This window comes from Gorilla gorilla, chromosome 4, assembly GCF_029281585.2.
Source record: "Gorilla gorilla gorilla isolate KB3781 chromosome 4, NHGRI_mGorGor1-v2.1_pri, whole genome shotgun sequence".
In the NCBI taxonomy this organism is placed as follows: Eukaryota; Metazoa; Chordata; class Mammalia; order Primates; family Hominidae; genus Gorilla; species Gorilla gorilla.
In genome coordinates this window covers 142,329,707-142,343,276 of record NC_073228.2, presented here as the reverse complement: position 1 = coordinate 142,343,276, position 13,570 = coordinate 142,329,707, and the positions used below count along the sequence as shown (strand labels likewise).

At 54.7% G+C, this 13,570-nt stretch overlaps 2 protein-coding genes across 6 annotated transcripts in view; both read right to left on the bottom strand.

Annotated features, from left to right (window-relative positions):
* Positions 1 to 1,998: 1,998 nt before the first annotated feature.
* Positions 1,999 to 9,992, bottom strand: REEP2 (receptor accessory protein 2). Of its 3 annotated transcripts, none has more exons than XM_004042588.4 (8): positions 9,733 to 9,992; positions 7,881 to 7,953; positions 7,508 to 7,584; positions 4,429 to 4,549; positions 4,097 to 4,210; positions 3,589 to 3,736; positions 3,366 to 3,496; positions 1,999 to 3,281 (listed from the first exon to the last, which is right to left on the bottom strand). In XM_004042588.4, the coding sequence occupies exons 1-8, from the start codon at positions 9,762 to 9,764 to the stop codon at positions 3,213 to 3,215; spliced, it is 765 nt and encodes a 254-aa protein (XP_004042636.1). In that variant the 5' UTR covers positions 9,765 to 9,992; the 3' UTR covers positions 1,999 to 3,212. The 3 variants fall into 3 exon arrangements, with proteins under 3 accessions (XP_004042636.1, XP_018882891.1, XP_018882892.1); XM_019027346.3 differs by having other exon boundaries at positions 3,589 to 3,730; positions 9,733 to 9,979; XM_019027347.4 differs by having other exon boundaries at positions 7,881 to 8,028; positions 9,733 to 9,926.
* Positions 9,993 to 11,959: 1,967 nt separating this feature from the next.
* Positions 11,960 to 13,570, bottom strand: part of KDM3B (lysine demethylase 3B) — an 84,336-nt gene continuing 82,725 nt past the window's right edge. For all 3 annotated transcript variants that reach the window (XM_004042585.5, XM_031011772.3, XM_055389131.2), the window contains one exon: positions 11,960 to 13,360. In XM_004042585.5, coding sequence (XP_004042633.1) covers positions 13,280 to 13,360 — 81 coding nt within the window. In that variant the 3' untranslated portion in view covers positions 11,960 to 13,279. The remainder of the gene's footprint in view (positions 13,361 to 13,570) is intronic.

The following is a 13,570-nucleotide window of genomic DNA, read 5'->3' as shown; positions in this document are numbered from 1 at the left end:
TTTCCTGGGCATATGGTAGCTGTTAGCGTGGGACTGCAGCATCTTACTCTCTGGGGATTTTTCTAGAATGAATCCCTCCCCTAAATTTTACTGTGGTAGCTTCCTCTCCTTTCCGATGGAAAAATGAGCCAAAATTGCTGAGAGGCTGATGGTGAAGGTGATGCCCCTCAGAGGGCTGGTTGACTGGAGGATTCCAAGGAAAGACAAAAGGGACACCTCACATCCCCCACTGTGACCTCACTTCAGGGGGCTCTTGGCTAGCTTGGCTCAAGTGTGGAAGGTGCACATGCCCTGTGATGCCAGGGAAGGAGGAGGAAAGCCTAGTGTAGGGGCGCTTTGCCAAACTTGGGGTCCAGAGCCTGGGTCTGGGTCCTACTCATACCCCCTACCCACCCCATGGTCTGCTTCCTTCATTTTCCTTCCACAGGCTGAGCTATTTCTCTGATCCCCTTTTTCCTCCCTCACGGCTCTTTTCCTTTGTCAGTCTCTCCTCCGTACCTGCCTCTGCTCCTCTGCCAGCCTTTCCCTCCCCCTGGGTTCCGGCTTCCCAGGGGCTCATCCCCAGTCAGTTGTGCTTCTTGGCCCCTGGAGCTCTGGCTCTGCGTCCCAGGGCTCGGACCCCGTGCCCTGCAGCTCCCTTCTCCTCCTTTCCTCCAACCTAGCCCAGTAGTCAGGGCTGGACCCCTGCCTTTCCTGGTGCCACACAGGCTGTGCCTCTTTGTCTCAGCCCTTGGTTCCCTCTCTGTCCCCAGGGCTGGTTTCTCCACAAGCCCTTGTCCTGTCTTCCCCATCTCTGCTTCTTCGCTCAACGTCTCTGGCTCAGCCCCCTTTGGCCTTTCTAGGCACAGTCCCCGAGGCCTGCCCCACAGCTCCATATCCTATCCTCTGTCCCCTGGGGGCCTCACTGGGATCTTTGTCCCCCAGAGCCTACACCTAGTACTTTCTGTTGGATACCAGAAGGTCCACTGAAGACTTGGGGTAAGATTCTGAGGGAAAAGACAGTCCTTGGGGTTGGGGCCCCTGGCCCTTCTTAGGCCTCTGGTTTTTATTTATTATTATTATTTTTTAAATAGAGACGTGGCTGGGCGCGGTGTCTCACTCCTGTAATCCCAGCACTTTGGGAGGCCGAGGCGGGCAGATCACTTGAGGTCAGGAGTTCGAGACCAGCCTGGCCAACATGGTGAAACCTAGTCTCTACTAAAAATACAAAAATTAGCTGGGCATGGTGGCGCATGCCTGTAATTCCAGCTACTTGGGAGGCTGAGGCATGAGAATCATTTGAACCCGGTAGGCAGAGGTTGCAGTGAGCCGAGATCACGCCACTGCACTCCAGCCTTGGCAATACTCAGTTTCCCCCCCTAAAAAAAATACAGATGTGATTTTCGCATGTTGCCCAGGCTGGTCTCAAAATCCTGAGTTCAAGGATCCTCCTGCCTCCACCTCCCAAAGTGCTGGGATTACAGGTGTGAGCCACCACACCCAGCTAAGCCTCTGTGGTTTTTGTTTTTTGTTTTGTTTGAGACGGAGTCTTATTCTGTCACCAGGCTGGGGTGCAGTGGCACGATCTTGGCTCACTGCAATCTCTGCCTCCCACGTTCAAGCAATTCCCCTGCCTCAGCCTCCCAAGTAGCTGGGACTACAGGCACGCGCCACCATGCCCGGTTAATTTTTGTATTTTTAGTAGAGATGGGGTTTCACCATGTTGGCCAGGATGGTCTTGATCTCCTGACCTCGTGATCTGCCCGCCTCAGCCTCCCAAAGTGCTGGGATTACAGGCATGAGCCACTGCGCCCAGCCTAGGCCTCTGGTTTTATCTTGAGTCCCAAAACCATTTTCCCAGACTGAGCCCCCTCAAGCCCATCTCTTAGCTGGGCACCAGAGCTCCTGTGGGTCACAGGCTGGCCTCCCCACTCCCCCAGCTGAACCCTGCTTCTCACTTGAGGTCCTTCCCACCTGTCAGCTGGTGTGGCAAGAACAAAGCACAGAGGCCAAAATAAATGAGGTGCCAGAGTTTGGTTTATTGGCTCATCCAGTGCCAAAGGTCCAATGGGCACCCTCTTCCCAAGGAACCGGGAGCCCCGCGGCTCCTGCATCTCTCTTTCTCCTTCATGTGTTCCTCCTGGCCCTGACTGAAGCCGTGGCAGAAGCTGGGGCAGGTGTGAGCAGAGGCTGGGTTCTGCCAGGGGTCTTAGGGCCCAGTCTGCTTGGTACAGGATGGGGACTCTGGGCAAGAGGGGATGGACCCCAGGGGCAGAGGAGAGGGGCCCACTCAGCAGGGGCCTGTACCAGACAGAGCAGGGGTGGGCCCTGAGGAGCACGGGAGTCCAGCCCAGGGGCACGGTGGCAATGGGGTGACCTAAAAGGGAGCAAGCTCATAGGAGCAGGTGAGAGGCCCCCCAGATGCCCATTCTCTCATGGGCTGGGTCCTCTGAGGCTCAGAGCCTAGGAGGGAGGGTTGAGCAGGGAAAGGGCCAGATGACTGTGGGGCTCAGGGTGGGAGGACGCGACTGCTGGAGGGACAGTCCTTGACCCAAACTCCCCCGAGCCCTAGACCCAGAAAGACACACTCACACAGCCCTGGACCCCCCTTTTTAATGTGGGAACATGTGGCACTCAGCCCCACCCAATGACCAGGAAAAGAGCCCCCAGCTGCAGCTCTGGCCTGGCCATCCTGGTCGCTGAAGCACAGGCCAACCCCTGTCTTCCATCCACAGCTGCACCTGGAGGCCCCACCCAGGGTCCCCAACGTCCTCCCCGTGTGCTCCCTTTCCCCCATGTGCCTTCAGGCCCGTCCTTGGTCCATCTGGGCTAGGACTTCCCCCTCCCTGCTCCCAAACCAAGGCGAGCAGTGGAGACACGATAGGGCCTCTGAGAAGCGGATGGCTATGGGCTTCAGCAAGGCACTGGGTGGGTGGGGCAGGGCGGGGCTGCAGCGGAACAGCAGTGGAGGCTAAGCAGTCCCCACCTCCTTGGGTGGCTCAGTCCTCAGCCTCTGGTCCACCCTCTACCCTCAACCCCCATAGCTGGGCCTCCTTCCTCTTTTCCAAGCCCCTTCCAGAAGAGTGGCCACTGGGCAGGCACCGGAAATGGCCATCTGAGGGGCCCAGGGGCCTGAGACACCTAGGCTACTGGCACAGTGTGGAGCAGGGGCTGGGTCTGAGGCCCCTCCTGAGGCTTCATCCTTGCTCTGCAGCCTGCGGGGGTGGAGGGGCTCAAGCTGAGTCGCCCCCGCCAGAGGTCTTCTTCTTGGGCCGGGTCTTCAGTGTCTTGGAAGCCAGTGGCTGTGGAAAGAAGGAGGAAGATGGGGCTCAGCCTGGAGCCGCCACCCCCTGCCTGTTTCCCCAAGCTCTGGCCAGTGCCCTCACCTCAGCTTTGGGCGCTTTTTTGATGGGTTTGGCCCTCTTGGGAGCTTTGTCTCCCATGTCATCCTCAGAAGCCTCTGTCCGGGAATCTGCCGGGATTGTGCTGGACCTTAGACTCAGGGCAGGGTCATCTCCTGGGTGCAGGGAGAAAAGGAGGTGGGGGAATCTTTCCCATCTGGACTCCTTGCCCTTGGGGCCCCACCCCAACCCCGGGCCCTGCCTGTACCTAAGTCCTCGATGGTGTCCAGGAGGCTGCCAGGGCTGGGTCGGAGGCGGCCGTCAGGCCTCTGCAGGGGCAGTGCGTCCTCGTCCCGGATCAGGGTCAGGTCCTGCATGCTGAAGCTGCGGAGCTTCTCTGACAGCACCCCCTGGCCCTAGGGTCACCACCACGCACCGGGAGAGCCGGGGGGAAGGGGCGGGGTGGAGATAGAGGTCACCATGGTGCTGGCAGCAGCCCCAGGCTCGGTGCCCTCCCCACACTGACCTCACCCAGTCCCACACAGACAGAGCTGAGGGCTGGGGCAGGGCCACACTTCGCCTCTGGGGACAGATGGGGAAATGGCCGGACAATCAAAGTGACTTGGCCAGATAGCAGTAGAGCCTGGACTGGAGCCTCCAGCTGCATGAGCCCAGAGTCTCTACAGCCCCGAGTACAGGGTGGATGCAAAGGGGCCTGGCCAGGGCCCTTTGTACAAGGCAGGGGCCCTGGGAGTCCGAGCCTGCCCCCATCTCACCTTGGCGGCAGCTGTGACTGCAGCATTGGCGGCAAGGTTCAGGCCCCTCTTGCCCACCCTCATCATGGTCTCATAGCTCTTGTCTCGGGCCTGCGTGATGTACTCGTCGATCTCCTATGGGATTGGAGGGGAAGGGAGAAGAGGAGAGGTCCTGCCCTACCCTTGTTCACCCCTGGACAGAGGCCCCTGCCTGCTTCGGGAGGCCACGGCAGCCCTGCCAGGTCACTTGGGGCTCTGGGCCCCACAGGGAGGGCCAGTCTGTATGAGGCTGCAGGCTCTGGACTGCCTTGGCTGGGGGCAGGCTGGGAGGTGAGCTGAGAGTGGGGGCAAACCTTCTCCTTGTTGGACAGCGTTGGGTGCACGAACTTGCGGTAGAGCACGCTGGAGCCCTTGGTGTAAGGGGACAGCAGCCATATCACGAAGGCGATCTTCAGTTCAAAGTAGAAGGGGAACCTGTTGGGACAGGGGCAAGCGCAGAGTACAGGGCAGGGAGTTGGGAGGTGCCCTGTGTCCAGCAGCACCGGCCCCATGAGTGACCCTGCACAGCCCCTCACTCTTAGTGCACTGGGGTCCCCATGGGGCTCATGGGACTGCTCCTTTCTAATCCGAAAGGGTCTGGAGGGCTCAGCTGAGGCTCCAAACAGGAAGGTAAGCAGTGACACTAGAAGGAATTTCCCCCAGCAGTGACTCTCCTTGCCTCATCCTCTCCCCAAGCCCTAGCCCTCTCACTCCTAGAGAAAACCCCCCTTCCTCTGCCCTAGGGTCAACACCAAGGGAAACTCTCGACTGTGCAGGCCCACACCTGGGTCTTCACCCCTTCCCTTTCTGCCCTCCCTATCATCGAGAGGCCTGGGACTTCTCTAGCTTGCTCTGGACCCTCCTGCCCCGCCGTGACACGACCCTCACTTCTCCAGGATTGCCCTTCAGTCCCCATAGTGCCTTCTCCTCTGGTCACAAACTCCTTCAGGTCACCTATGTCCTCACAAAGCCTTCATCAAAGCTCTCTTTTTTGCTGTGTCAAGACACATGTATAGGCCTGGCACAGTGGCCTGTAATCTCCCAGCACTTTGGGAGCCAAGGTGGGAGGATCATCTGAGCCCAGGAGTTCAAGACCAGCCTGGCAACACAGCAAAACCCCATCTCTACAAAAAATAAAAAATAAGCCAGGTGTGGTGGCATGTGCCTGTGGTCCCAGCTACTCAGGAGGTTGAGGTGGGAGGATCACTTGAGCCCAGGAGGTAGAGGCTGCAAGTGAGCCGAGATCACACCACTGCACTCCAACCTGAATGACAGAGTGAGATTCTATCTCAGAAAAAGAAAAAAAAGGCATCTATATTTACTACCCTCAGTTTTGTTTTTCACCTCACCACCCTTGCCCTACTCTCATCTTTTTTTTTTTTTTTTTTGAGACAGAGTCTCGTTCTTGTTGCCCAGGCTGGAGTGCAATGGCACAATCTTGGCTCACTGCAACCTCCGCCTCCTGGGTTCAAGCAATTCTTCTGCCTCAGCCTCCTGAGTAGCTGGGATTACAGGCATGCGCCACCACGCCCGGCTAATTTTGTATTTTTAGTAGAGACGGGGTTTCACCATGTTGGTCAGGCTGGTCTCGAACTCCTGACCTCAGGTGATCTGCCACCCCCTCGGCCTCCCAAAGTGCTGTGATTATGGGCATGAGCCACCGCACCTGGCCAATTTTTTTTTTTAATAGGCGGGTCTTGCTATGTTGCCCAGGCTGATCTCAAACTCCTAGGCTCAAGTGGTCTTCCTGCCTTGGCTTCCCAAAGTGCCAGGATTACAAGCAGGAGCCACCATGCCCGGCCTTTACCCTCAATTTTTTTTTTTTTTTTGAGACTGAGTCTTGCTCTGTTGCCAGGCTGGAGTGCAGTGGCACGATCTCGGCTCACTGCAACCTCCGCCTCCTGGGTTCAAGCAATTCTCCTGTCTCAGCCTCCCAAGTAGCTGGGATTACAAGTAGGTGCCATAATACCTATTTTTTTTTTTTTTTTTTGAGACGGAATCTCACCCTGTTGCCCAGACTGGAGTGCAGTGGCTCAATCTCGACTCACTGCAAGCTCCGCCTCCTGGGTTCACACCATTCTCCTGCCTCAGCCTCCAGAGTAGCTGGGACTACAGGCACCCGCCACCACGCCCGGCTAATTTTTTGTGTTTTGTTTTTTAGTAGAGATGGGGTTTCACCGTATTGGACAGGATGCTCTCGATCTCCTGACTTCATGATCCGCCCACCTCGACCTCCCAAAGTGCTGGGATTACAGGTGTGAGCCACTGCGCCCTGCCATGCCTAGCTAATTTTTGTATTTTTAGTAGAGACGGGGTTTCATCATGTTGGCCAGGATGGTCTCAATCTCTTGACCTCGTGATCTGCCTGCCTCGGCCTCCCAAAGTGCTGGGATTACAGGCGTGAGCCACCACACCCGGCATTTACCCTCAATTTTTAACCCATCTCTCCATTTCTTTCCTCTTCTAAAACTATTTTTCTCAAATGCAAGGGTCTTATCTATAAATGTAATGATCCCTTGTCCTCTCCCCCTTGGTAAAATTCTCTTCTTGAGTTCCGATGAACTGTGTTATTAGTCCCCTCTTCCAAGGGGTATCTGATCATTCAGTAAACATTTTTGAGTTCCTGCTGTGAATATACAGATGATTAAGACATATTCCCTGTCCTCAAAGTGCTCATACATACGTAGTCTAGTACAGCCTGGAAAATGCCTTGGAAATGCAAGTATCCAGCGTTTATAGGCATGAATCATATGCCTATTTTACAAATAAGGAAACTGAGGCCTCGAGAGCTGGGACCTGCCTAAGGTCGCAGGCAGCATGGCAGAAGCGGGTTTCCTGAATTCCACTGAGGGGCTCTGGCTGCCGCCAGAAAGAAACATGGGGATTATGTTTGTTCTTACTCCTTGTTTTTTTTTTTTTTTTTTTTTTGAGACGGAGTCTCACTCTGTTGCCCAGGCTGGAGTGCAATGGCGCGATCTCGGCTCACTGCAACCTCTACCTCCTGGGTTCAAGCAATTCTCTTGCCTCAGCCTCCCTAGTAGCTGGGATTACAGGGGCGCCACCATGCCCAGCTATTTTTTTTTTGTATTTTTAGTGGAGATGGGGTTTCACCATGTTGGCCAGGCTGATCTCAAACTCCTGACCTCAAATGATCCACCCACCTAGACCTCCCAAAGTGCTGGGATTACAGGTGTGAGCCCCCTCGCCTGGCACTACTATGTCTGTTCTTCTGCAGGTCAAGTTAGGCATGAGAGGGGAGATATCAAGGACCCCAAGAAATTGTCAGGAATGGGAGGAGCTTCACCCCCAGGCCCAGTCTTTTGTTTGGCTGGCTGGGTAGAGAAAGGCAGAGGCCCTGGGCCCTGAGATGCAGGAGGGGACGCTGGACCTCACCAGGAGAGCACTATATCCGTGAGCGTCTCGGCCGTGGTGAAGAAGGCAAAGACGATCCAGTACATCATCCATTTCACCTGAGGGACAGAGGGAAGTGCTGGCTGGGACACGGGGCTGAGGGGCCAGGGACACCCAGGACCCCAACTCTGCCTGTCGAACATGCCTGGGCTGGGGAGAACACCAAGGACCCCACTTCTGCCTGCCAGCCATGTTGGAGGCGCTGTGCGGGACACCCAGGGCCCTCCTTTGCTGGTGGGTCTTGTTAGTGGCTGACAGTGTTGGTGCAAAGTCACCCCCATCTGTAATAGGACCCAGTGCCCTCCCCTCTCTGTGCCATGTGGGTTGGGTAGGGGGTGAAGGGTCATCCACTCACATATTCCTTCACGTTTTTTGTCTTCACGGCCTTGTAGGAAGAATAGGCTGGGTACAGGGTGCCAAAGATGAGCCTAGGGAGGCAGGCATGGTTACTGGGCCTCTCAGCCAAGGGCAGTGGCCTCTCCCTCCCAGCTCCGCATCAGCCCCTGGGTAAGTAATGGGAAGAGAGACAGAACTCCCCGCTGGACTGATGAACTCAGGTCAGGGGTTAAGGTCAAAGCTGCATGAAACATGCCCAGCCAGGTAGGGTGATGCCCCCTCCCCGCTCCACTGTTCAGTTTTTCTCTAGCCCCGGAGGCAGGGAAAGGCCCAGAGGCCAGAGGGTCCAATGTAGTCCCTTGCGCCATGATCCTTGGTTACACACAAATATGTCATGGAGACTGGGCGTCAGGTCACTGCCACAGGGTGTCTTCCTTCTTGACCTCATGCCCATTCACACCCATCTGCCCTTACCCTCCACCTCCCTGTCTCAGAGCCAGGCTCTGCGAGGGAACCTGACACCACTAACAGGGCACCCTACCTGGCAGGCAGAGGTACCACTGTGGCCCTGGGGCCCTAGGGAACAGAGGGCACAGGGGCAGGAGGCCCTGAGAGAGGCAAAGAGGCTTATTCCCCCATGTAAACACCACAGGGACAGGGCTCAGGGGAGGGCCCCGCTGGTGATACAAGTACAGAATGCAGACAAGACACAGGCCGGGAAAGAAGAGGACCGATGCCCTTTGGGGCTTGCCCAGGCAAGAGAGAAGCAGCCACCCTGAAGGCCACATGGAGGCGTGAGGCCCCTCCATTCCCCCTGGGGTGGGTGGGGCAAGAGAAGGAGTCTAGAGTAAACCAGGACAGAAGCACTTGGCCGGCCTGGCTGCACCGAATGGGAAGAAGGGAGCAGGGTGGGGCTGCCGGTGTCGGTCCCCAACGGTGGAGGCCGAGGGGCAGTGTCCTCATTAGGGCAGGGGATAGCTCCGAGAACCACGAGGAGCCCCTGTCAGGCTCAGCCCCTTTGACAATGTGTGGCTGCCGCCTGTTTCCACATGGACAGGCGGGATACTTCCAAACCGGCTGGTGCAAGTGGAGTGCGGAGCAGAATCCTCAAGGACAAAGTCTGGGGTCGTGGGGAATGGTGTGTGTTCCCTCCTGGGGCCCGGGGAGGTGCCAGAGACACAGCTCCACAGTGTGGCTGGCAGCCTGGAATGAAGGCCACCGAGCGTCCTCCCCCAGCGGGGTCCACAATCCCAGGCTGAGCACACACATCCCCTCTCCCAGTTACCTCTCACACTTTGTCCTCCGAGCATTTCTGCTTCCCGATACCCAGACTTCCTCCCTAGGGGGCCTAAGGGCATGTGCCCTCGTCCCCAGTCTCCTGACAGTGAGTGGAAGGGAGAGACCAAGGGGCCTGGTGATGGCTCTGAGCTGCGGAATGATGATGAGGCCCTGCCTTGCTCCACTCTCTTCCATCACCCTGTTACCTCCCTCAGAGGGACAGGGCCCGGGTCTGAGGATCTCCTCCAGCCCAGACCTGCTAGGTGGGGGAGGGGACGCGCCTGCCTCCCCTTTTAAAGCAAGCCGTGCTGCTCAGCCTCTAGGATGGGCGCAGGAGCAAGGACGGTAGAAATAAAAGAGGTTATTAATAAAGAATGTGGGTGAGGTCCCTGGGAAGCCAGGCCTGCCACGCTCCCCTAATATTCCCCACTCCAGTCCTGGGTGCCACATCTCCATGTCTCTGGGGGCCCCAAATAAGGACGCAGTGCCTTTAGGTGACTCTGCTGCACGAAGCTTCGGAGAAGTCCACCCGGGCTTTAACACCCCCGCCCTCCATCACAGCCCGCATCACCCCCCGCCGCCGCCGCACTCACACCACCAGGCGAGAGATGATCCAGGACACCATGGCGGGGCCGGGCGCGGCGCGGGGCGGGGACCCGGCCCGGCCGAGGATGCAGCTGCCTGAGGCCGAGCGGCGGCGGCGGCGGCAGCAGGAGCCGCAGTAGCAGCAGCAGCCGCTGCAGCAGCCGCCGCGGGGGCAGCGGAGCGCCCAGCGCCGCCGTTAAAGGGGAGGTCCCTGCCGCAGCGGCGGGCCGTGGGCGGTGGCGGCTCTTAAAGGGGAGGCCGGGAGGCCGCGGCGGCGGCGGCGGCGGCGGCGCGCCCCCGCCCCGGCACCTGCTGTGGCCGGGCATGCGCCTCCGACCCTCAGTGCCCTGCCTTCCTCGAATCGCTTGTTCATCTTTCTTGGGTTTCAAGCCCTAGGCTGTTGTCGTGGAGGTCTCTATGGTTACATCCTGAAATCGACCCCTGCCCACCTCCTGCCCTGCCCACATCAGGCGCTTACTGTGTGCCAGCCCCTGTGCTAAGAGCTTCACTGCGTTGCCAGTGAATCCTCTTGACCACCCTATAAGGCAGGCGCTATAAATGCCCTCATTTTGAAGATAAGGGAATGAGAAGCTTAAGGCTCAATAATCTGTTGAGAGTCACAAAGCCACCAAGTCATGCTGCTAAGATGACCCCAGGAAGCCTACTTTAAACAGGTTACATCCCCCAACTGCTGACTCGCAAACTCTCCTCATCACAGGCCCTGAAGACATCCACCTGAGCTCCCGAGTCACAGGTACAGCCGCACCTGTCCACCCCACTCCTTCTCACCCCGTTGAAAGAGGATCTCCCCTGACCAGATGATGTTTTGTTTTTTTGAGACAGGTCCTCACTCTGTCGCTCCGGCTGGAGTGCAGTGGCACAATCTCAGCACACCTCCTGGGCTTGAATGATCCTCCCGCGTCAGCCTCCCGAGTAGCTGGGACTACAGGCCCAAAACACCACCAGCTAATTCCTGTATTTTTTTTTTTTTTTTTTTTTTTTTTTTTTGCCAAGATGGGGTTTTGCAATATTGCCCAGGCTGATCTCAAACTCCTGAGCTCAAGCGATCCACGTGCCTCAGCCTCCCAAAGTGCTGGGATCACAGGTGTGAGCCACTGGGCTGCTGGTCTGCTTTTTTAGGTTGTCAGCTCCTAAGCTTTGCAGCGGAACAGAGTTTTATGCTCTCAATGTGGTTACTGACAACAAAGGGTCAACCTTCTTTTCAAACAGAGGGGCTGCGAGAGGGTCCTGGGGCTCCAGTTCCACCCCCATCAGCAAGCACTAGTGGCAGTGAATGTCCTGATTCTAAAGACATTTATATCCAGAATGTAGGCTAGCCTGCCTCCTGATCTTCAGGAAAGCAACCAACCTCCAACCATCCACCAACACCCCCAGCCCTATTGCTCTCCTTTCCTGTCCCATTTTAAAGCTTCTGCATTCCTCTACCCTTTATGTTGAGGTGTAATCCTTCGGGTGACCACAGCATCAACCTGTGCCCATCTGGGCTGAAAGGACACATTCAGAACTGTGTATTTCAAAGAGTCATGGTCTTATTCAAGCTCAGTATCCCTGAACCACACAATGGTCTATTTCTAACCTGGTAAATTATATTTCCAGGTTCAAACACTTTGGAAGATGTTTCCCAAAACGTTCCAGAAAAGCAGCCTCTGATAACCCCTCTTGCTATTCTTTACAACTTCCTCTCCAGAAAGCATCTCCTAATTGGAATGCAGTCTGTTCTCACCCCACAATGAAACACTTTAATTACTGCTTGATAAATCCCACATGAGTGTCTCCCACCATCTCTAAGGTGGATCTATGGCCACACGTTTCATGTAGGCAGCCAGGACGCCTGCTTAAGAATCCCACCACAGACTGTCCAACTTTGCTGAGGCTACACACCATGACCCTTCCCCCCAGACTCTGCCACAGGAAGGGAGGACCCCAACTTTCCCACTCCATTCACAAAGCATAAAGTATGGGGAAACATGTCTCTCTTTCTACCCTCTAATTCATGTGGCCCCTTCCCCTTACCCCCAATTCCCCAAACCATACTGACCTCACCCTGGCACTTTCCTTTCTCCTAACATGGCACAGTCTCAACAAGCAAAGAAAAATATCTGGGTGTAGCACAGTCATGAAGACCTGGAAATGAATCCCCCACCTCCAACCCAACTCCCAATCTGATGTTGATTTTAGAAGGGTTGGTACACGAATAATTTAGTCCACTCCAAACAGATTTGTTAGATTTTTAATAAGAACATGGAAATCCCAATCAGCCCTTCAACAAAATTAAAATACAGAAAGTGAAATTAAAAGTATTCTACATTAAATGACATTAAAAAAAAAAAAAAGTAACTGTGAACATATAAACAGCCTGCAGGGCACTACAGTACAGCTGGAGAGAGATACATTTTCCAATGTACCTATGGGCCAATGAATCCCACCATTTTCAAATAAATCCTTAATCAGACTCCACTCAGTTGGAAAGTTTTGCTGAAAATATTTCTGGATAAAAAACAAAAAACCTCATGTTGGAAATCAACTGTCCTTCCCATTTGGAAACGTTAAGAGGAGTCCCCAGGGAACACTGGTAATAGGTGAAAATGGTTCCTGGAGTCACCAGTGTTGTACACACACATGGGGAACACACCACAGCTTAGACGTGACAAAGTTCCTTCTCATATGACTGTTCCCTCAAGGTAAGACTAAGATGGGAGGGGGAGAAAAAGAATCCTAAAAAAGCCAATTTTAAAAAATTCTGCTTTGGCTGATTTTGTGCTATAATGGGTAGCTGATTTCTAAAAATCATATTTCTTCAAAGAGTTTTATATCGAAAGGAAGACTAAATGTAATGTGCCTTTCCTTATAATCCAGGAAAACAACTGTGGTATTTCAAAAATTCTAAAAATATCTACTTTCATGAAATAGTAACTATTTCACTACAAACCTATTTTTCACTAAATACACACATTTCCTAATCCTGGAGCCTCCTGGGAAAAGCAGTGGGTTCTCCCTGGGTCTTGCAAGACTCCAGTGTTCACAGGAGAGTGTGGGGAATGGCTTCACCCCGTCTCCTGGGATGGGCTTTGTCAGAGGTCATGTGCAGAGACGCTATCAGACTTCCACCAGGCATGTTTAAGCAATTACCCCATACTTGTACCAGTTATGTGATTTCCCCTATCTCCAAACACATTCCCACTTAACTAGGCACAAGAGGAAAAGAAAAGAAAGGTGTGCCCGTGAATCTCAAATCAGGAGAATGTGCAGGAAAGCCCCGCCATGTTCAGGCAATTTGGATTTCCAAAAGGCCACAGGATAGGGATGTGGCACTCTTGGCTTGGAGTCTCAAACTGTGTGTGTGAACAGTACGACTTTCCTGTGTCAACCTTCGGTGTTGAGGCAGCGTAGAAGAGAGTGGCTGGAGAGTTTGGAATACTGACCACACTGGCTCCGGGTGAAGGGCCTCTGCTCCAGCAAAGAGCCCTGCCGTTCCCTGTTAAGTGTTGTGAGTGAAAGACCTGCTTCGCAGGGGAGCTTGGAGTTTCTCCATGCCTAGGACCTTGCCAGTTTGGATTCATGAGCCTTGAGGGTGCCAACCGCATCTTTCACTGCATGGTAAATGATGTTCTTCACCTAGAGAAGGTGTACAGCAAAGTCAGTTCACAGCAGCCCCATGCAAATGTATGTTCTACCTTGACTGTAAGCCTACTGGTTTAGTGGGGAAACTCCCAAAAAGGACTGTGCGTTCCTGTATCAATCCCCACAGTCATTTACAAATCACATAGGGCATGAGGTGTGTACTCAAAAAAGAATAATGAAGTTATGTGAAAGGCTATCTGATCA

What these genes read in the sequence shown, in the direction of transcription:
- REEP2 (XM_004042588.4), bottom strand. Translation starts at nt 9,764, where the DNA reads ATGGTGTCCTGGATCATCTCTCGCCTGGTGGT. An exon ending in ACGGATATAGTGCTCTCCTG is followed by an intron (nt 4,550 to 7,507) that starts GTGAGGTCCAGC and finishes CTGTCCCAACAG; the next exon opens with GTTCCCCTTCTACTTTGAAC. An exon ending in CAGTCACAGCTGCCGCCAAG is followed by an intron (nt 3,737 to 4,096) that starts GTGAGATGGGGG and finishes TGGTGACCCTAG; the next exon opens with GGCCAGGGGGTGCTGTCAGA.